General features: G+C 37.7%; 1 protein-coding gene across 1 annotated transcript in view; it reads left to right on the forward strand.

The window, feature by feature from the left end:
- gli2b (GLI family zinc finger 2b) overlaps positions 1 to 22,792 on the forward strand; it is a 76,792-nt gene that overhangs the window by 35,616 nt on the left and 18,384 nt on the right. The window contains exons 3-5 of the mRNA XM_083557967.1: positions 9,050 to 9,155; positions 15,070 to 15,263; positions 18,904 to 19,119. Of these exons, the coding sequence (XP_083414093.1) occupies positions 9,050 to 9,155; positions 15,070 to 15,263; positions 18,904 to 19,119 (516 nt within the window). The remainder of the gene's footprint in view (positions 1 to 9,049; positions 9,156 to 15,069; positions 15,264 to 18,903; positions 19,120 to 22,792) is intronic.

The following is a 22,792-nucleotide window of genomic DNA, read 5'->3' on the forward strand; positions in this document are numbered from 1 at the left end:
TTTCAATTAACACATCGGCTTACGCTGTTCGTTCATGCTGCTTGTATGAACAGGCCAATTAAATAGCAAGGTACTTTTTATAACTTTTTTGACACAAGGGTTAAGCCTCAGGAGAAAGTAGGGTCTAATTATCTATTAACGGATATTGATTTTCACACCTTAGAAAAGGGCTTAAATCAAATTATAGATTCAATTGTAGTTTTGCCTTGCCACTTCTGTGTTAAATATAACATATATAAACCCCCAAAAACTTAAACTTTTTCTCCTAAAGCAATGATTGTAATGTATTTTACAGAACTCAGTACTGGATACCTGCTTTGTGCCAGAACTGAGTAGCTACATGGTCAGGAAGTTGAGAGCTGCTCTGACATTGCATTGGTCTTTACATGTTCTTTATCTGCAGAAAAAATATATATAACACCACAGAAATTTGAGAACCAGGTGGTGCCCATATGGAAGAGTATTTACATCTGAAATAAAGCTGATGGCCTTTGGTGCATTTGTCTTTTTTTATCAGGGTGCTAAAGAGTATTCAAAGATATGTGAGCAAATATCTGGGATACTAGATATGTTAATTGAAATGTTCACTGCTCTAAGATTTGTTTTAAAATCAGTTTAAAAGTGAAGCATTATTATCTTAATAAAAGCCATAAGAAAGACCAATATAGATCATCTGGTTATGATGAGTCAGTTTAGCACTGGCAGTAAAACTACACTGATTTCACAAATTATTTTTAGAAATACCAGTAAACATGTCTTGTTTTCCTAAAACCTAAATAACTAGCAAGACTATGTAAAAACATTAAAACACACATTCTGTCTTTGTTAAGATTATGAAAAAAAAAAAAAGTAAACAGTAAATGCCACCAAATATAACTAAATCGGCTAATTAAAATAAACATAATTATCTGGTAAACTGTAAAGTAGCAACTGCCAAATCTGTTGAATTAGGTAATCAAGAGCCGAACTATACATACAGTACAGGCTCTAAAGAAATTATATTACCATAGGTTTTTAGGAACTTTTGTCATCATTTTTACTGACTGTAATAAGGTTTTAATCACACATTTACTATTTATGTCCAGAAAAACTAAAGTTGGTAGACAGAAACAAAACTGAAAGAAAGCAGAACATTTAAAAAAAAAAATTATTTTACGATGTACAGAATACCGGTTGTGAGTTGTAAGTACCCCTCACACGAGACATTTCATGACCATTCCGAAGGCCTCAAACATACCATCCATGCAGGGGCCTCTCGATTCCCCCTTCACCCCCTTCTGGGAAGACAGAGAGAGCCAAGTGCGCAGGAGGAGGCTGCAACCTACAGCTGTTTCTCATTCTGCGTTTATGAGCATGTCCCTGGCCGAGGAAAGGCCGCAGTTTGCAGAGGCAGCACGAGGTCGAGGCAGCTGGAAAAGCAAAAACTCTCAGCCACGTGCTTAACGCACTGCCTAACTCATTTGTTATCGCACTGTTTTGGTACAAGAGTTAAGCAGACTGTTCATGTTAATTCAAAGAATGAAATCAGAGAGTCTGGTGTAAAACTGCATTGTGAGAAGAAGTGAAGGGTTAATGTGAAGGACAGGCAGCAAACCGTTTTAGGAAGAGCAGTTTATAAACATGGGTGGAAACCACCAGAACTCTGCTTAGGCTCACTGCCTTCTAAGAGTTGAAACACTTCAACAAACACCTCAAGAGTTTAAGCAAACAAAGGAGCCGGGCCAGGGCAAGCTGTCTCAGCTCAGCTTCCCTGTGCCATCAGCAAGCATTATTTTCTTTTTTAGAATAAACAAAGCTTTTAGACATATTTTTATCTGATTATTATCCATAAAACAGCAACAAGTGGCTAATACATGTGTCTGTAGCTTATTTTATCAGGAGAACATTTACTAAACTAGGGGTTATGGTGGTTCAGCTCATGCGATCTAGTTCAAACCTGACCTCTAGTTACTGTTTCATGTTATTCGTTTTTTTTAGGAGGGTTTTCAGTTTTCTCAAAAGTTGGATTGACTACAATTATTTGCCACTAGGTGACTCGCAATGGACTGATGTCTCATCCATAGTGTATTCCTGCCTCAGACATTCTGAGATCCAACTAATCCACAAAGACTCTGACAAGGGTAAAGTGCTTATTGAAGGTTTATCCAGTTGGATCATTAGAGAGGCTTTTTCTTCTCTTTCTTGCTTGATCATCTTTCCAATTTTGCATATTTCTTAATTCTTATTCCCAAAACATTGCCGTGACATCTATTTGGCAGTTTTAATATTTGGTAATTAGTAATTATCTTTGCCAGGCTCTAAGATATATCATTTTCAAAACATTGCAAGAAGGTTTTTTGCAATGTTATACCATAAACCTGTATACGTAACTCAACACTCTGATTATGTTCTTGGTTGATGGGATTGTGCTTCAGTGGAGCTTGTCAGTACGATGTGTAGCAAACCTGAACCAGCCCTGGACAGCATCCGACTCATGTCCTGCTCTATTTCTAAGCTACACTCAAGGCCCAAAAGACCACAAAGAGTATCCAAGGGCAAGGGCATGATGGACAAAGCCAGCATGCCTATTTCATCGTGCCATTAAAGCTGTGATGTCTAGTGATTCCCAACTGTCATTTCCCTGATCCTTCTTGACTTTTTGTTATACATTTTTAACTTTGTTTATGCTAGCTGCACAGCTGAATGTTTGATTCTGATTTTTTAGAAGTAGTCTAAAGCAATAAAAATGGTTAACTAAACCATGGCCATTATGTTTTTACCTTACATATAACGTGTATATAACACATCAGCTTTCGTTCGCCTTTACACCATTTTCACTGGCAACTGAACACAATGGATAGCGTTAAGCTATTATTTTTAGCTGAGGTGCACTTTTCCCCCTCCCCTTGCTTGTTCTAAATGAGCTGGGTCCTTTCTCAATTTACAGCTGTGCCTGAGGAATAATTCAAGCGCCTCTGGGCCAGCAGTAATCCCCATCGCCCCCTAGCAAGGGTTCTATAGGGCTAATATGAATGTAAGCAGGGGAACACAGTGACAGCACCCACAGAACAAACCAATTTAATGCATTGTTTCTTAATTATCACTCTCATTTATTCAACCTCAGCACCTCTCTCGTATCTCTCTCTCCCACTCTATCTCTCTCACGCGGCAGTTCTTTTATCAAAAGCGCCAGTCTTAAAGATAATAAACTTTTGCTTAAAGGTAATTACTTAATCTGGACAAACCTGTGTTAAGCAGAGCTATTAGGAGCAGCAGCGATAAATCAGCAGGTAGAGGAGGCTGCATGATTACAGCACAGTGTAATCAGTCTTTCGGACTCTTGCCATCTTAAGTACCTAAATTACACAAACAGCATGCTAACAACATGCCGTGGACGGGGAAGGCCTGTCGTTCTCTCAGTCTCTTCGAATTCTTATCCAAAGCTCTATGATACATGGATCTTATTAGCATTTTTACCCAGATGCAGCTGAAGGACGCTGATAAGTGTTGCCTCGCTCTGCCCTTTTGCCCTTGCAGCTGCGAATCCTAGGCTGGACTTCCTGCATTTACTGCTCAAACACATTTTTGGGCTGTAACTCTTTTCTCCTGCTGACTTCATGGACACTTTTAACTGAACATTTCTATCAGACATCAGAGCATTTAGTGTTATACAGCCAAGCAACCCTGTGATTCAAACCCACAGTTGGGTTTTTTAATCCTGTAAGAATGATTACTTTTGTAAAAAAAAAAAAAAGAAAAAAAAAAAAGAAATTCAAATAAATAAATAAATAAACAAGACTGCTGTGTAATGAACTTGAGAATCTGAACCTGCCAGAGACCCTGGGTTACCTTGGCATGTCCCAGAATGCTTTGCGACATGGGGCTTGGTGGTGTGTAATGCTTGGCATGATGATGTGTAGTTAAGCTGCTGGCCAGCTTGTTCTAGAGGAATTTCCTGTCTAATTTCCCCTCCTGCTTGTCTGGATAAAGACAGAAAGCCTTTTAATTATGCTGCCAAGGACTGGCCTTCTTGGAGGATCATTACGCTTATTGAGCACTTCCTATAAGGTGGAACCACTTTAGCATTGTAGATCCGAGGATTAGAGCTACACAAAGGCAAGAGGCGTCTGTTTGTGTGCCTTAAATATTCATAGTTACAGCAGAATAAACTCTTTAACCTTTGTTTTGTTAATGGCGAGGTACAGGATATGAGGATTTTTTATGTAGTCTTCTTAAGCAAGTTTGATGAGAATGATTTCCTCAGATAACACACAATGGGAACTAGGAATGTAAATGAATGAACCAACAAATGCAGAGATATAAATAGGAGGTACACAATTTCTTTTATATTTAGAAAGCTTGACAGAAAGGTTCAGGTGCCCTGCCTAGAGACTAGAGGTGTGCATCAGGACACAACAAAAGTTTCTATTTTCAAAAACATAAATAAGCTCCCTATTAATTTATATGAATGTGCAGTATTTGTTCATGTAATAATCCTTATTAACTGCCTGGTCATGATTATGAATGTTTAAATTAAGTTTTTAGTTTGTTTATATTTTGGGAAACCTGTTACATTTGAAAAATAATAACTGCATGGACAGGATTAGACAGTCTTTTGCTGTCTCACACACATCTCTTGCTGAAACCACAGCGATATAGCTGAGGTGGAGGAAATTTCAGAGCCAGAATTCACAGACCATTCTGAGAACAATGGCAATTTTACCTCTGGGGGAGGGCTGGGGTTGATTTCCAATGTTTTCTTGTGTTTTCTAAGGCATAGTGCTATATGTCTTATAAAAAAATTGTTTCTGTTTTGGTTACCCTCATTTATCATTTCAATCTGAATACAGATACAGATATTTTAAGCACGAAGGAAATACATATAATGACTTTGTCTACACTGCTTTAGGTACCATCACTTTATTTTAGTGACTTGAGTATGAATGAAAAGCCTCTAGCTCCAGCTCCATGTCCAGGACTGACTGTGAGAAAGTGACTCCATTCCCCCAGATGCTAAAACAAATGTTATCACCCAAAGACTAATAGATGTGAGGGCCTGAGCGTGGCCCCCCAGGGGAACACAACTCACTGAAGCAGGTAAACGGTGCTCTTGAACTCTCCAGAGCGCTCACCTTTTGTTCTCACGGAACAATAAGCTGTCCACGTGATAGAATAGCCCAGCCTGGTGGATCCACAGACACACACGGAACACCGTAGTGTACCAGAGGCCCAAGCCTCCTCCGGGGGGCGGCAGATCCGAGCTGAGCGCCCCCTAAGAGGCCACGACAAAGAGGCTGACATGAAAAATGTGACTTCTGGAAATAACACTGCTAATGCGGATAATTGAGGCAGCTTCCTGATGAATGGTGGTTGTGTGGAAAAATGTGGAGCCTAATGACACAAAGTAGGGAGGGTTTTAATGCTCGTTAATACTACTTCTTAAGCTCAGGCAACAGAAAAATATGGGCTGGGTTTGTTTACATTGTCGGAAATAATTGACCAGATTTTTGGCCTTGTTGTGTTTTTTGAGACACTCACTTAGTCCATGCAAAGCTCATTTTGTTTAATCAGACCAGTGCAGTTTCTTTTCAGTTCTCTGATAGTAAAACTAGAAAAGAATGAGCTCACTAATGAATGTATCATGTAAATTTGTTGAGGAAAGAATTTCATCAGCTTTATTTCTCTGTAAAAATGTATGAATACACTGTATGGGGTTTTGACACTTTAGATGTTATGTTTCAGATATTTTCACATACCAAATGTGTTGCAACATATTTAATCCCACATAAATCACATAATCATTCACAAAATAAGATTTTTCTATATGGGAGGTCATACCACAGTATCAGCACATTTATCATATATAATTAATGTTTTTCTTCAGAACACTTGAAATAAAGCCACTTAGTTAATAATATTCATAGTATTAAAACCACCTAAAGAATTTACCTAAAGAAATCTGGCATTAGCAGGATTGTGAGATTTTCAGATTTTCCAAAGAAACTTTGTAGAGAAAGCACAGAAATGTGTATTATTATGCCCAAAAATATACCTAAAATGGCAGAATGGATTCACAAGTTAAAGGTATATGTAATGTTTAAGTCTAGAATGAGAAAACTGTATTTCTGCTGCTAGCAATGATGTAAACGGCTTTTTAATTCACTGTTTTAAAAGCAAAATCAGGACCAACTGAATAAAAAAAAAATGTAAATCCTGTATAAGAGGCCTTACTGGATAAGTATTTTTTGCCTTACAGGTGAAGTGATATTGGAATGGTCTATAGAAATGGATCCAAAATATGACATAATTTTTATTAATTCAATTCAATAAATTTTTATTAGCACTTTTAACAATATATATTGTCTCAAAGCAACTTTATACAGATAATGCATTAATATGGAATGAATAAGATACAGATGTTTTTTATAATTGTACGTTTTTCCCTAATGGGCACATCCTCATCTGGGTGGCACCAACTGTCCATTTATTACAGTTAAACCTTGTTGAGGTGTGCAGTGATAGGTGATCAAATGCAAACTGTAGTCCCAAATCATTGTAGCATACTGTTGACATTTATTGTAGTCCAAATCCATCCTCAAAGCGCCTTTTTTGCTCCATAATTTCATGAATATAGATATATAGGATTCATATTAGAATCCTGTACATGCCTCTTATTAATTTGGAAATTTGGAAACCACAGGTTGCAACCAAGTTGCAATGTTATAATTCAGTTTTTCAATAATAATAATTCCTTCCCCTCTCTATAGTGGCACAGTTTAAGATTGGCAATAAGTTCACTCCTTTGATTAATCTTATTGACTTCAGTTGTGTTGAACTCATGCTCTGCTGACCTAGTTCTTTCTTTATTTGGTAAGTCTCTTCCTTGGGCTTTCTTTCAAACCCAATCCCCTTGCCCCAAGCATATCACCCCCTTTTCACCCATCCAAGAACTCACTCCCAGCATTAGTTAAGGGGCATTAACCAAAACAGGGAGTTCAATGAAGCTGTTTTGCTTGCATCCACTACATAGCACAGCACACTCACACACAGTGCTATTATAGGGCTTACTTGAAAAATAGCCACCTGCCCATTTTCATGGGACAGAGAAGCTGGTGAAAGCACTAAGGCCTGTATTTAATTACATAACCTCCATTGTGAAGTGTTGCTTCTGCTGGGAGATTAGAAGTGGTTGTGGTTTAATAGGAAGCTTCTCGGCTCAAAGGTCAGACCCAAACAGTGCCATCTGAAGCTTTGTAGTCCTATGTTTTTAACAGCTGCACACCGTTATTGTTGTGGTATGTGCTTTTCTGAATGTCAGGTGTGTTTAATTGTGTTTTGCATCAATTAAACCTGACCAGGGGCATTTTCCATGACAAACGCTGTAAAGAAGCAAGGATGACTAAAACAAGTCACGCACCCACCAGGAAGCTTTGAGGGCCAAACAATCGCTGAGTATTATAGCAGTATAAACATGAAAGCACAAATTATAGACTGCACAAGTTGGTTTTGCTCCCATGTTATTTATTTGTAAGGTTTATATGTAAGGTTATCTCAAACCCTACTTCTCAGAGGCCAAGTCTCATTATATACATTATTGTAATAAATAAATTCCAGCAGGTCATACAAAGCTTTTTGATTCAAACCAGTGTTAAATGTAAAAAGATTTAGCTAGACAATAAGATTGAAAAACAAAGTTACACCCTGGCTCCTTGCCTGAGTTTGTCCATGATGCCATCATGCATCGAACAAGAGAAGGACAGGGAGTGCTGACTCATACTGCTGTTGAGTGTTTGGCCCCCTGGAGGCCCTCACAGGCTTCTCAGATATAGGTAATGATCCATGACCTTTAACCTCTCCCAAACTCCCACTCTTACTGAAGAATTTTAATACAATCCAGAAAACATCAGAGGCGAGCCTCATATCTTTCTTTCCTATCTCCTGTCTATTAATCCCCCCATGTCAGCATGTCAGCATTTTACAATTAGTCCAGAGTGCTAAAAGCCTAAGAAACCTGATCTGATACTGTTGCCAAGTGAGTGAAACAGTGGTGTTAATGTTTTCATAGAACAAAGTGTAGAGGGAAAAAAGAGAAAGAAAAAGGACTTACAGGAACACTGATGCTAATTAGAAACAAAACTCTGTAAAAGACTTAAAGACTCCAAAAAAATAACCACACTGTTATGGCACTAAAAACAAACTTGGTCCTGCAAAAGATCAACTGTGGTGTCTCGTTATCACAACCGCTAATGAAGGCCTGCTTGGATTTAATGGGCCATCCCGAGCCAGGAGAGTATTTATTACAGGAAAGCGGTGATTTTGATTCCTTTTCATTCCAAATAAAAATTCCCCACAAAAAGAGCCGTAATGAAGAAAATGCCAAGCTCATATAAACGAGGATGAATGTAAACGTAGCGTCACAAGCATTGGTATTGCCTAGTAAAAAGTTGCTAAGCAGCACACACTCTCCTTATTAATGAGGCTGTATTTAATTTCAAAGGCATCAGAGGCTTTCTTTTGTTTCTACCACTGCAACTTTTTTCTTTTGAGTCTACACTTCCTTAAGAAAACAAAACTGAAATCCGATTTTCTTTTTTCCTAACTGAGGTTTTTGTCCTTTTTTTATGGCCATTAAAGATGTGGGAATGTGGGTATTTGTGCATGAAACTGGGTGTATGTGTGAGTGAGCACGGTTGTGTAGTTTGCACCACTACAACAGGTCAGAGCAAATCTTCTCCCCTGCTGTCAACTCTGGTTTGTGTCGAGACCGCACTTCTCCTTGATAGCGTCTATCATTCCCGCTAGTTCAAAGACCGTCTGGCTGCAGGTCTTTGTCGAAAGCCCAGTTGGATATCTTTTATGTCTAAGATGTAGGATTTCTTAGGATGACTTTGATTATTTATTTATTCCACTTCTCTTGTGTGATAGTGCCAATATTTTACACGAAACTGCTCAGCCTGCTCTGAGACTCGACTTTACAGTAGAGTAGTTGGCTTTGAAAGTTTTTTTTCTGAAGTTTCTTACAGATTTTTTCTTCTCTCTCTCCTTCTTTCTGTCTCTGTCTTGTCTGCAGGGCCTCATCATATATTCCCGACTTTCCACACACCAATCCCCATCGACATACGTCACCATGAAGGAAGATACCACTACGAACCTCATGGCCTTCACCCCTTGCATGGGTAAGCAATGATTTCTTTACTGTATCTCTACAAAAATTGCTGATTCATGCCCAAGTCACAATAAAAAAAAAAAAAAACGAACACAGTGTGCTTTACTGGGATCAAGTAATAAAAATTCCATTTGACAGAGTAGATGCTCAACAGATATGACTTAATTTAGATCTGTTTTCTGAGTTGAATCTCTTTAAATCATATATATTTTATTATGTACAGATATATTTTCTCACAGTATAACCCAAGACAATGTGTCATTTTGCAATTACAGGCCAATAAAATATCAAAGACAGATGAATATTTGACCACTGGAACACACAAAAATCTCAAACATTTCCTTTCCAAATCACATTCCATGTGGAGATCCTCATATTTTTTTCACCACCCTTAGCCAAAAGAGAAACATTCTAGTTGACATGCTCTTCCAATTAACTTTTGCATCAGTTTTCCATAGATCACAACAACACAATGTTTTCCCTTTCAGTGTAACCAAATCCTTATGGTCAGAAATGTCACCCTAGACTTCCACAGTAATGTAGGTAACCTAAAGACCTCAGTTGTTCCACACATCCAATATGAATTTACTACTGGTAGCTTGTGTTGTATAAACTGAAGTGGGCCAAACAAGTTTTAAAGTTAGACTTTGTTGTCAGTACTATATGCTCATCTCAAACTATTTTATTTTCCTCAGCTAGAAACGGGGTCTGCCTCAGAGGCAGGTTTATCTTAAGAAAGGGGCCGAATAAATCAATACAATCTGGAAGTTGTGTTCTTACATTTAAATTCACAGATTTTGATGGTGATACATATGGTGTGCCTGGTAGCAGCGAGCCTATTCATCATACGCAGTGGCGAGTACAGCGTGGGGGGATGGACGTGTCGTGCTACTTGGCTACCTTGATTAATGTGATGTGATCTTGACAGTGGACCCCTAATTCATCAAGGCTTTGATCTAGCTGTCTTTCCCTCTGCCTGTGCCAAATTCATCTAATTACAGGGACGTTGCACGGCAAATTAAGCACAGTGTCGCCTGTGGCAAGCCAAGCCACTTTGTTACAGTCTCGGCACACTGTGTCAGAGGTCCCTGCTCTAATCGTCTAACATGACATCTCCATACAGTGCGCTTCATCACTGTTTGCATATACCGTAATGAGGCCGCTGGTTATTTTGTCAGAGCTGTCACCCAAACTGCACCGCAGGAACTTCCCTTGGTTTTCTTTCTGCTTAGAACCATTTGCTGCCTCTCTGAGTGGCTGGAATGACAGAGGATGGGATGATTCATTTCAGGAGTGGAGCAGTAGTGCACTGTGGGAATTCTCGAGACAGAGAGGGCCGGGGGCTATGGAGTGCGCCACCCACTTGTCTCATGGGCTGATTCGCACATGTTGACACACTCTTCCCATGCTCTGGGCTGCTCAGTGTGAGAATGCAGCCAAAGGACTAGAAGTCAGAACTGAAGACAGGGCTTTAAACTGAAGAGAGAAATGTAGCATGATGTCTGATGGAGCTTTTGCTATTTTTACTGGAGACCTCCAGTAAGCTTCTAAAGACATGGTAAAAAGTACAGTCACGCACCTTCAATTAAAAAATTGCGTACCAGGGAAATGAATTTCTACCTCTACCTACGTTTTTAGACGTACAGTATAATATATACTATACTCAGTCTTGCATGTCGTAGTGAAGGTTCTACACAACCGAACATCCGTTATGGTTTTAGGATTATGTTCCATCTATTTCTTTATTTTGTATACTTATTTTTATTGATCAATCTAGGTTTCATAATGGTCTCTGGACCTGTTTTAACAGGCAGATTCCCATTTGTCCAAAATGTATGGATTCTGTTATGGAGGGACATATCAAAGATATACCTTATAGTGTACTAGATCAAATTGTTTTTGTTTTTATTTTTATATATAATAAAATTTTATTCACTCACATTATTTGGCAGTATATCATTTTGCACTTGATATATCATTAAAGGAGAAGCAGACAAAACTAGAAGCCTCTAGAAAGCATTCAGATGTGCTTGTACTTAACCTGCGGCAACTATATTATTTGAGTGGGACAAAGCAAAATCTATTAAATTAGACTGCAAATATACTTTTTACCCACAATGCCATATTGGAATTTTCAGTGTGAATAGACAATAGTTATGGTAATAGTTATTTGTATTATAATTATTATTATTATTATACTTTTATAATTTTATATTTTAATTATTTATATATTATCAAATTGTATTATTTATTTTCACAGGGTTTCATAAATTAGGGATTGTGAACCCATATGGGATTGCTCAAAGTAGGGAATTAAGAAACACTTTTTTAGTTTAATATAGCTCGAACTACAGTACAAAGACAAATTTGTCGCATACAGTTATTAAATGTTAGTTGCACTCATATTTAAGTAAGCACATATAATAAATGAATAGTATATATGCTATTTTAGCCTTTTTCACCATCTTGACAAGCTGCACTAGCAGTTCAAAAATGGACACATCTCGTATATTCATGACTGACTTAAACAACCAAATAAATATGAGAATAGTTGAATAACTAAATTATTAATCTTTAATTTAAAAAAATGCAGTTGTGATAAAAGCTTAAGATTTGCAGAAAATGTAAGTTGCACATTTCTTTCTTAATACAGACCTCTGTATGGTTGAAAGTGTGTGTGTGTGTGTGTGTGTGTGTGTGTGTGTGTGTGTGTGTGTGTGTGTGTGTGTGTGTGTGTGTGTGTGTGTGTGTGTGCGCACGTGTAGATACTAAGCATGATATGGACATCCGTGTTCAATGCCATGCACTGAGAAATTTACACCCTAACACAGAGTGATGATGACACTCAGTGGTGCCAGGCACCAACATGATCTAGCCACTGACGTCCTGTTGCGTTTGTGAATGGGTATTAGGGCTGAAGCTCAAGCCTCCATTAGCCTGAAAGGCCAGACAATGGGCTCACGTGGGCACCTGACTTCCTGGCAAATGCCAAAACAGGTGCACTGTCCATCTGCCGGGCATGAATGCCACACTAGCACAGGCACCTGAAACAATGTCCTCATCCCAGGAGTCTGGCATAGCAGCCCATCCTCAACAATAGCCTGGCATCAAAAGCTCGGGAATTAAAAAAAAATCCACTGTTTGTGTGTGTTGCTATTACACAGGGCAGTGTTATGACACAGACTGATTGCTGACTATCAAAACCAAAGCTATTTGTCTGTGGCATAATTGCAGTGTGCTACTATTATTACACTCAGTGGGAAATATCAGACATTCCAAAAACAGGGCAATTAAATTACACATCTCAAAGCTTCAGAACAAACAAATATTTCACTACAATCTACACAATAATCCACATTCCCACTTTCTCCTTTTTTAAAATGGCTTACCTAAAGTTCACCAGGATAAAGTAATCACAAAGGACAAGTTACTGTTACAAGAAGCAGATATGTGTTTTCTGCTAGACAGATTTTTTATTTGGTCTGAACACTGCAATAGCCAAGTAAATGTTCAGCTAACCTGTACTCTGATTGGGAAACCTTTCGTCTTTGTAGGTAAATGAGAAGCATTGATGCTGGAAAAACCGCTGTGAATTTTGGGAAATGAAATTACATTAGTTATCTAATTTGTTAAAGATCTGATATTGTTCCATGCTGCTAGTATTTTATCCTGTGAAACTTAACTACACTTTTTTAAGAATTCTATTTCGCCAACGGAAATCATACAAATATTTATTTGTTAAGGCTCTGCCAGGGTGGGGCGTGTTTTCTTTATTCATTGACATTACATACACTAATTCAAAACACTTTTTAGGAAATGCTATTTGCACAACACTTTCTCTGTCATTTTCCAACATTAAAATTCAAGTGATCATGTTGTTAAAACAGGGTGGAACATATCCCAGCCACTAATGACTTACTGGCCAAGAACCAATTTAATAAAGTTTAATGATGTCAAGCTAGTGGAAAACTCGAACAGACGGAATCAGTTCATCGATACAACATGTCTACTGTGTCAGACAGTTCATAAATCGAGATCCATTCCAGGCGAAGAGCTGAATGTCATCATTCTATGACATCCTGAAGATTCCTGAGCAAGAGTCCTTTGGAATCAATTTTTTTTCTCATGTCTCCTGGACGAATGTCAGGTGAGATGAAACTATCTGTAGACAGGAAAGTTTGATGGAGTGCTGGGTGCTGGACTAGAACCCAGTAAGTTTGCTCAAGGCAGATAAGATCATACTGAAGCCAGAGCCGATAGATCAGATCCATACGGAGGATGTTAGATTAATGTTGTTAAGGTCTTAGGAGTCTGTGCCTGACTGTGTGAGTTTAGCTGTCTGGCATGCAACACTGGAGTCTTTTCAGTGGGCCTAAGTGTATGTGTAACCCTGAAGGCTTCAGAAAAAAAAAAAACGTGGAAGTCTGTAGCCACTCAGTGGAAAGTGAACGGGTTCAGGGCTATTTCATAGCAGTACAGAAAGTAAGTACAATGTGAGACACTTTGTTGTTATCAGTGGACCTAAAAAAAAAATACTAATATCCAGAAAATATAAATATCTAGAAAACTCTTTTTTTTTACCTAATATTTAAGTTACAGGGTTCAATAAATAATTTTTGCTTAATTAGAAGTATTAGCTCTTTTACTTGGGACCATCTCTATAAACAAACTTGATTTTTGCTTGGGCTTAAAGACAGAAAAGTCATAATGGAATTCACAACCAGCTGTTTTTGTCCTATAGTCTAAAGGGGGTCTAAAAAAGTCTGGAGTCCGGACCAATGTCTGTGTTCTGACCCTGTGGGGACTAAGAACTTTGCGCAAATCTTGGCCAAGCATGCTGAAAGCTAATAAAACAGTGCAGGAGACATGCAGGCCTAAACCGAACAGTTTCTTTTAATCCACATGAATATACTATTGCTTCTTTGTGTGGTCTGGGGAGCATAAAAAAAAACTGGTGGGGTTGAAAATCAGGCACGGATAAAGAAAGAAATAGGTAAAGGGGAAGTCGAGTGACTGCAGTTCCTGGCTACAGTGCAGTCATTTCTTTCTCCAAGTGGGGGAGAGACGGAAAGACAAGGAGAACTGAGGTGCTTTGTGTAATGAAGTTTGGCATCAGAGAAAGCTTTGTTGTTTTTGTGAGCTGAAGGCCAGATATCAGAATTGCATGTTCTTTTGGATAAACCCTTTTAAATCTAGACATCTCCATAAAAAGATATCATGTCAAACCAAATATAACTGGACCAGGGTTCTACAATCAGGGCTACAATCAGGGCTGATAAAAATAAACGGTAATCAGATCTATAGGAAATTTCTAATTATCTCCAGCTCTTGCTTATTATATGGTGCAGTAAAGGAGAGTCAGACAAATTATTACTGAAATGAACCAAAAGTAATCTTGTAAGTACAAAAAGGAGCTGCTATACAGCTCCTATACAGACCAGCCTTTTGGTTCATGATTGACACCCAATAATATGATCCCCAAGTTTGCTCTTGAGTTTCACTCAAAATCCCCACTGTGGTCTTGAATGTTAAGGCTCAATCTGAACCCAAGATCTCAAACCAGGACCAGCAGACATGACCTCATGTTATTTAATGAAGTAGATCAGACTACATGAGACAAGTCAACTTCATTCAGGAGGAGACTTGGGTCTTACTCCTAGATTTATGTAGTGAGGATTGCCTCAAGCTGAAGAACCAAACACGATCCATCATATGTCTCAGTCTGTGCCTAAACTTCTTCTTGGAGAATTTTTACCAGAATATTGAGTGGTTCTGATTTTTGACTGATCCTCTGACATGAAACTCAGAGCTAAATCAATCTTTTTTGGCCCCAATTGCTTACAGATGATGGTTAAGAATGTCACTTTTCTATTTAGATTTTGTGTGTGCCTATTAAACAGCTTCTCCTCTGTTGTTTTCCTTAGCGCTCCAGCGTTAGGAAATCCAGTTATCTCGGATATATCCCTGATCCGGCTTTCACCAGGTGGCCCGGCCGAGTCGCCTTTCAGCCACCCTCACCCCTACGTTTCACCCCATATGGAGCACTACCTGCGTTCAGTCCATGGCAGCCCAACCCTTTCCATGATCTCAGCAGCCCGTGGGCTTAGCCCTGCAGAAGGTGAGTGTGCACACACACACACACACACTTTCATACACTTTGTGTGAACTAAATATTACTCACTTTGGTGCATGCCATGTTCTGATGCATGCCATTGTTTTGTTTTTTTCTACAGTTAAACATGTTTCTGTTTAATTAACTTCAGTTTAGTTCAGGTTTCCTGTAATGTAGCCAGTTTCAGTTCAGTTCAATTCAGTTCTGTTTTAAAGTAACTAGTTTAAGTTCAATTAAGTTCAGTTCTGCAATAGTGTATCTAGTTTAAGTTTAGTGTTTCTAGTTTAAGTTTTGTTGTTATGTAGCTGGTTTCAGTTCCGTTCAGTTCTGTTTTTTGCAAAGTGGTGCAGTTTCAGTTCTGTTCTGTTCTGTTTTGTTGCAGAGTAGTGCGGTTTCAGTTCTGTTGTAGTGTTTTAGATTAACTTCTGTTCTATTGTAGTGTAAACATTTTCAGTTCTGAAACTACATTTATGCTGTAATATAGGAATGTTCACTTCAGTTAATTTTAGTTCTGTTGTTGTGAAGCTAGTTTATAATAAATTCTACAGGGTGTAGTTGATTATGAGTGGGAGCGAGAATGGGTGTTCATGCAGCAAATTTCATGTAGAGAATATTTTGAAAATAAAGTTAGAGTTTGCTAAAACATGTTGATTTCCTGCATGAATAGAGACTTTGGAACACCCCGTGCCATGGTAAATCTATTTACCATCAAAGCAGGGCTTTTTTATTTTTTGTTTATTCTGTGTGTGTGTGTGTGTGTGTGTGTGTGTGTGTGTGTGTGTGTGTGTGTGTGTGTGTGTGTGTGTATACGTTATGTAACTGCTAAAAAGATGCTATGAATTTGTTAAACAAACCCAAAGTTGAAATGTGAGCTTTTGTGCCCTGACATTTTTTTGTTTGGAGTGCATGTCAGAAGGTGCTAAAAACAAGTAAAAAGCATGCAGGCAGTTAAGCTTCCTTTCTCCCTGACACTTCTCTCTTCAGAGCTGAATTACAACAACAGGTGAACAGGCCAAATAGCAGATAAATCACCTTTTACAGTCTGTCGACAGTAATGGATCTGTGTTTTAAAACTTAAGTAAGCAGCACACAGGACATTCTGACAGCAATAAAGCTTGGAAGCAGTAGAGCAAAATAGCTGAGGGTATTTTAACATGCAGATTGAGGGCTATGGCCTTGAATGTGAGATTTGATTGTTCAGTTTATGTGCCAATACAACCGACCCTGTTCAGAGAGTTGCAGGCAAGCTAAGAAGTGATTATTTTAGGCTTTCAATTTAAGCATAAATTTAGAATCCCATATATATAGAGATAGATAGATAGATAGATAGATAGATAGATAGATAGATAGATAGATAGATAGATAGATAGATAGATAGATAGATAGATAGATAGATAGATAGATAGATAGATAGATAGAATAAGTCTTATTCTATACCAAAATCTGCCATGATGAACACATGACAGACAGACAGACAGACAGACAGACAGACAGACAGACAGACAGACAGACAGACAGACAGATAGATAGATAGATAGATAGATAGATAGATAGATAGATAGATAGATAGATAGATAGATAGATAGATAGATAGATAGATAGATAGAATAAGTCTTATTCTATACCAAAATCTGCCATGATGAACACATGACAGACAGACAGACAGACAGACAGACAGACAGACAGACAGACAGGCAGGCAGACAGACAGACAGACAGACAGACAGACAGACAGACAGACAGACAGACAGACAGACAGACAGACAGACAGACAGACAGACAGACAGACAGACAGACAGATAGATAGATAGATAGATAGATAGATAGATAGATAGATAGATAGATAGATAGATAGATAGATAGAATAAGTCTTAAATCAAGCACCAAAATCGGCCATGATGAACACATCGAGCAATTAAAACCGTCCATGTGAAAGCAAAGCAAAAGTTCCGTTTAGTGTCCTGATGATTTACGTAAATGAAAACAATGTAATTACTTTAAAACATTAACTTTAAAACACAACAATATTTTGTCTTCATGCTCTATGTTAAGTATGGTTTCACTAATGATAAATATTTGTATAAAATATCCATATTTGTCCATGCCCATGTTGATTAGAGTATTAAAAACGTAAAAAGTGTTAATTTAAGGTACATTTAGAACAAACAAAAATGTGTGATTACATTGCGATTAATCACGAGTTATCTCATGACAATTGTTCAATTAAATGTAATTAAATATTTAAATTGATCAACAGCCTTATTTTATATATATGTGGGTGTGTGTGTTTGTTTGTGTAGATAGATGATCAGTATTTTTGTTTTTTGTATTACACTGAAAATAGGACATTAAACATCTCAATCTTTAAAATGATGTTATTCTGTGTTATTCCTTTGACAAACATATATCCACATGTGTTCAAATGTGGTTCAAAATGCAGCAGAATTTGGCAGAGGGGTTTCCAATTTGTTTTTGTTAAGATACTACACACAGTTTGAGGCGTGAGACCCCACAGTTTAAACAAACTTATACTAAATTATATCAGTAGTAATTTTTTTTGTGAGGCACCCAATATGTTCACACACATATACCCACATATAAACACATGCACACATACTTACACACACACATGCATGTCTCTAAGGGTGCAGCAGGAGCTCCACAATGCCAATACATTTTAACTGTATGCAAATGTGAACCATATGGCAAGCTGTGCTCTTGATCTGTATGGCTAAGTGAGTGTGTAAAGCAGATTTGGCCCTCATACTCTAATTGCCCCTGACACTTTTAACAGAGCTTTAGCGTGTGCAGATGTTAACCACGCATTGCTGTAGCTCCGAAACTGTGAGTCACAGCTTTTCTCAAGTGCTTCCACTGGACAGCTGTGTGTAAACTTGGGCTTTATGTTTATGTTTTTATTTATTCATTTGGCAAATGCTTTTATCTAATATAGTTATTGAGGCAGAAGACAATTCATGCATAAAGTCGTTAAAAGAGTGGACAAGAATACAAATTACATGACTGAGCGTACAAGACACCGACTGACCAAAAACAAGTGCAAAGTAGTAGGAAAACTGAGATTATTACTTGATCGAGAACCAATTAAATAAGCAGTGTGTAATTCTGTTTGTGATTAAAGCTGCATTAAAAAATCCTGACAAAGTCTTCCCTTTCTCCCCACCTCTTTGTTGAAATGCTAATGATGAATTGCCATGTGAGTTGCCTTGTATGGGGAAAAAGATAAAATAAAACGGATTAAAATTTTTGCTCCAGCTGGGAGGCAGAGCTTATTTCTGGACTGGGAAAATGTGAACAGAGAAAAATAGGGAAACCCGTTTGCTGACAATGACATTTTCAACGAGTTTATACAATAACATCAGCAACAACAACTAAAATAATAATAGCAATAATAATTAAAATAATTATAATACTTTTTAATGATTTATTACAATTACATATAAATTACATTGAGGATTTATTAGCAAGGGTTATCAAGGATTGATTTATCAAGTCCAGATACTTTTGCATAAAATTTCATACACACATGCACTTTGTGTAAGTCTGAACAGCAAGTATTGCCTTGTTACTATATTGTGTTTTTGAATTATTATTTTCTACATTCTCCTCTCATCCATCTATTTCTACAGTCACCCATGAGCACCTGAAGGAGCGTGGGCTATTTAGTCTTCCTCCTCCCCCTCCTGGAGCCAACTCAGCTGATTACTACCACCTGATGGCGAGTCACAGGAGTCCATATGGAGATCTGATTGCAGCTGGATCCACCACTGCTGCTGCTGCCGCCGCTGCCGCCGCCGCCGCCGCTGCTGCTGTTCACCTCCCAGACTACATCAACCCCATGGACAGTGAGTTTTAGCCCAAGATGGAGAGAGTATTTACCTATGAAGTGGTTAAATATAAATTAGGTGTAAATCACATTAACATAATGACTAATAGGATGACATATATACAATAAATTATTGATTTATTTATTAAATGTATAAGAAGAAGAGGAATAAGAAGAATAGAAATGTAATACTTTATTCTTAAAAATTAATTCCAGACAAATTAAAGCTCAGTTTTACCTAATTATTATAAGAAATAGCTGAGCATGTCACAAGACTTTTGACATGACTTGGAATTAATTAAATAGTAGGTAAAAGCTATTGTGACATAAATATTATATCTAATCACATTTTAATATGTAAATGCAAATGTAAATCTCTGTTTTATTGGGGGCGAGGGTGAATGTGTGTTGGGTCAGGAATATATTTGCTATGTCTGTATTCATAAAATCTGGAATTAGATATAGTGTGGGGTTGTTTAGGTTTTTGTTGGTGTTTTTTTGTGTGTTTTTATTCTAATTGGAATGTTGAAGAAAAAGGTCCTAAACCTAACCTTGACATTTGATATCAATTCCAATGTTTTTGATTTACTCAATAGATCCCTATAATTAACTATTCTGAGAAACCCAGACAGGCTATCTGGGAGAACAACGATAAACACTAAATACACATCCTGAACTTAAAAAAAAACATTTCCTCAGAAGTGACTTAAGGTGACTCCGACATGTGCACTATTTTCCCACTGTCACTGCCAGCACTCTCTGTAAACACACATGCTGCACTGACATTTATAAGAGTGTTTCCCTCTGAGGAAAGAATGTGTGTTTAACATAATGAATGCCTACTTTCATCTCTCACTTCCTAAGTCACCTTAAAAGGGGACCGGCGTTTGGAGCACAGGCTCGCTGTTTCAGAGCAGAGCTTAAGCATCTCAGAGCTGAAGCATGCCACAGCCGTCTCGTCATCCATCAACGACTGTTTAATGAAACTAGCCATCAGGACCCATTGCATGACTCGAAATGGAGATGCTAACCGGGTAGAGGATATGGAAGATGTCTATGCTTTTCTCAGCTGACATGGGCACCTAGAGTCCTGGGAATTGTGAAAAATCCCAGATGGGTTGTTAACAGAACATCATTTTAAAAGCTGTTAATGCTTTTGTTCCTATTCCCATCCGCTTGTCATTTATCAGAAATTCCAAAACAACAGGGAACTGGAAGTAAAACTGTTAATTCAAAATAAATTCGCATAAAATTAGCTCAATACCATGTGTGCTATGCAGCAAATATTTGTTCAGACTTCAACGTAGACCAAACAGTCAGCTCACAGAAACAAACAGCAAGCTTCTGATTTGCACCACATAGGCTCTCAGGTCTGTTCTTTTTTTGCTTCTTTGCTTCATTTTGACAGAGTACTTCTATCTTCATTCATGTGATATGATGCATGACTGCAAGTCATTCAACCAGTGGCGCTATAGCTCATTAGACTGATTTTGCCTTTATGTCCAATTCATTCTATTGAATATGTATTACTAGCTTTCGATTACACTGCATGTTGTGTAAGTGGCAGATATTTACCGTAGAGTTTTTAACCTATTATTATGTTGGGTGAAAAATGCTTTCTTCTAGAGAAAATCAAATCACTTTTTATTTTTTGTTACAAAGAAGCCAAAGGTGTTTATTTCTGCAAAGATCTAAAAGGTCCAGAATGCTTTGTGGTAACATGATGCCATTGTGTTGAATTATTGCAAAGACTTGGTTTAGCTAGCTAGTGATCTATGAGATAACGGCACAATGGGATTGACAATGGTATTAGAAAAAGAAAGAGAGCAGAAAAGCTAACAAATTGCTTTCTTATTTGCATAAGCACTCAGAGTTATTAACTCACTAACACTCTCTCTGTCCCTGGTTGCTGTAAGGTGCTGTAAATTTCATGATGTTACTGCCATGTATAAAATGACTAACAAAAATTATTTTTATAAGAACATTTCATTACTGGGACGGATATTTATTATGGGATTGCAAAGTTTGGGATAGCAATCATATTCAGCATTCTTGTTAAAAATCAGCGTAAATTATTTTCATTTAAAACAGCATCTTGCCAAAAGAAACTGCAATCTTTAATTAGACCATATAAAATATTTGAAAAAATGGGTGTTCAAAACTGTAAAAGCAAAAAACAAAAATCCCAATTCTACAATTCTTAGTGGTAACAAAAAAACTACTAAACCATGATGATGATGCTAATGTGAAACTTAAAGTGATTAAAATGGAACATTTATGTTGGGGTATGTTTTGGTATATTTTGCTGGGTTTCTGGCATATTTTGCTGTTTATTTTGGCCCATTTGTCTGTAATTTGGTTATCCTCCAATATTTTTTTGCATATTTATTATGAGGGTTGCCATTAACTATAACCTTTGAACATAACATTATATATATATATATATATATATATATATATATATATATATATATATATATATATATATATATATATATATATATATATAATTATATATAATTTCTGGACTATAAAGCGCACCCATATATAATTCACCCACTGAATTTTACAAATATTTTTTTTATTTTTAACATAAATAAGCAACACCTGTCTACACTAATGAACTTTACACAGGCTTTAACGAAAGACACATTACACACGGTGTAACGGGTGAAATATGTTGCGCTTCCTTTAGGAGCATAGCGGTATTTTGGGAATAGGCTGCCGCTGCATTTTTCCTATATTACTGCGTGTGTGCAAGACGAGGATTATGTCATTATTATTTTCTGATGCTCATTTCTAAGTTTCTTTGACTTACCCGTAACGCTGTTGCCAAGAAAAATAAAAAAGCACGAGTTTTGGAAACCTGTCTGTGCTTATATGATTTCTGTTGCAACTGGAGTTAGCGAGCTCTCCCATGACCCAGACTCAACGCGTTACAACGGCTTGTATCTAAACAGTAGCCTACCAAGTAAGTCATTGTTTACTGTCTTCCTCCTTCCTTTCACAACTATTTCTCTCGGAAGTTTATCTTTTGGCATCGTGAGGCGTTTAAAAAAAAACATTTTTTTCTCTCGATGCCGTGCAGCTCAGAACACAGGTGAGGTGCGTTTTTTCGTTTCCGTTCGGAAATTTCATTGGTCTTATGTTATGTCGCTCAGTTTTTTGGCTTGAAGTTTGTGAAACCGAGAAAAACCCAGGAAAAATTCATAAATTAGCCGCTTCGTTGTTTAAGCTAGGGTTGTTTAGGGTTCAAAACGTGGGGAAAAAGTAGCGACTTATAGTCTGAAAAATACAGTGTGTGTGTGTGTGTGTATATATATATTTATGTATATTTTGGTATGTTTTGGTACATTTTGCTATGCTGTTGACCATGTTGCAATTTTAAGAAACTATGGGTCATGGCAGTATTCTTTTTTTAATAGGGATTTTGCAGGGTTTTGGGTATTTGAGGGTTCCAGCAGGTTTGTAGCGGTCTCTGTTGACATAAATCACTAAGGTTGCAAAAAGGGGGGGTATCAGGAGGCATGGAGAAAGCGACGCCCAGCTCTCTATTTGGCCATTTATCAAGGGAAGTGGCACATTAATAAACACATCTCCCCTGAGGTGAGGGCATAACAGAGACAAATACGAGTGCCAAGGCTGAGCGGCCTGCATCCCACACACTCCCCCTCGCCCCCATTAACTCCATG

The sequence above is a fragment of the Silurus aristotelis genome (assembly GCF_946808225.1).
Source record: "Silurus aristotelis genome assembly, chromosome: 13".
In the NCBI taxonomy this organism is placed as follows: domain Eukaryota; kingdom Metazoa; phylum Chordata; class Actinopteri; order Siluriformes; family Siluridae; genus Silurus; species Silurus aristotelis.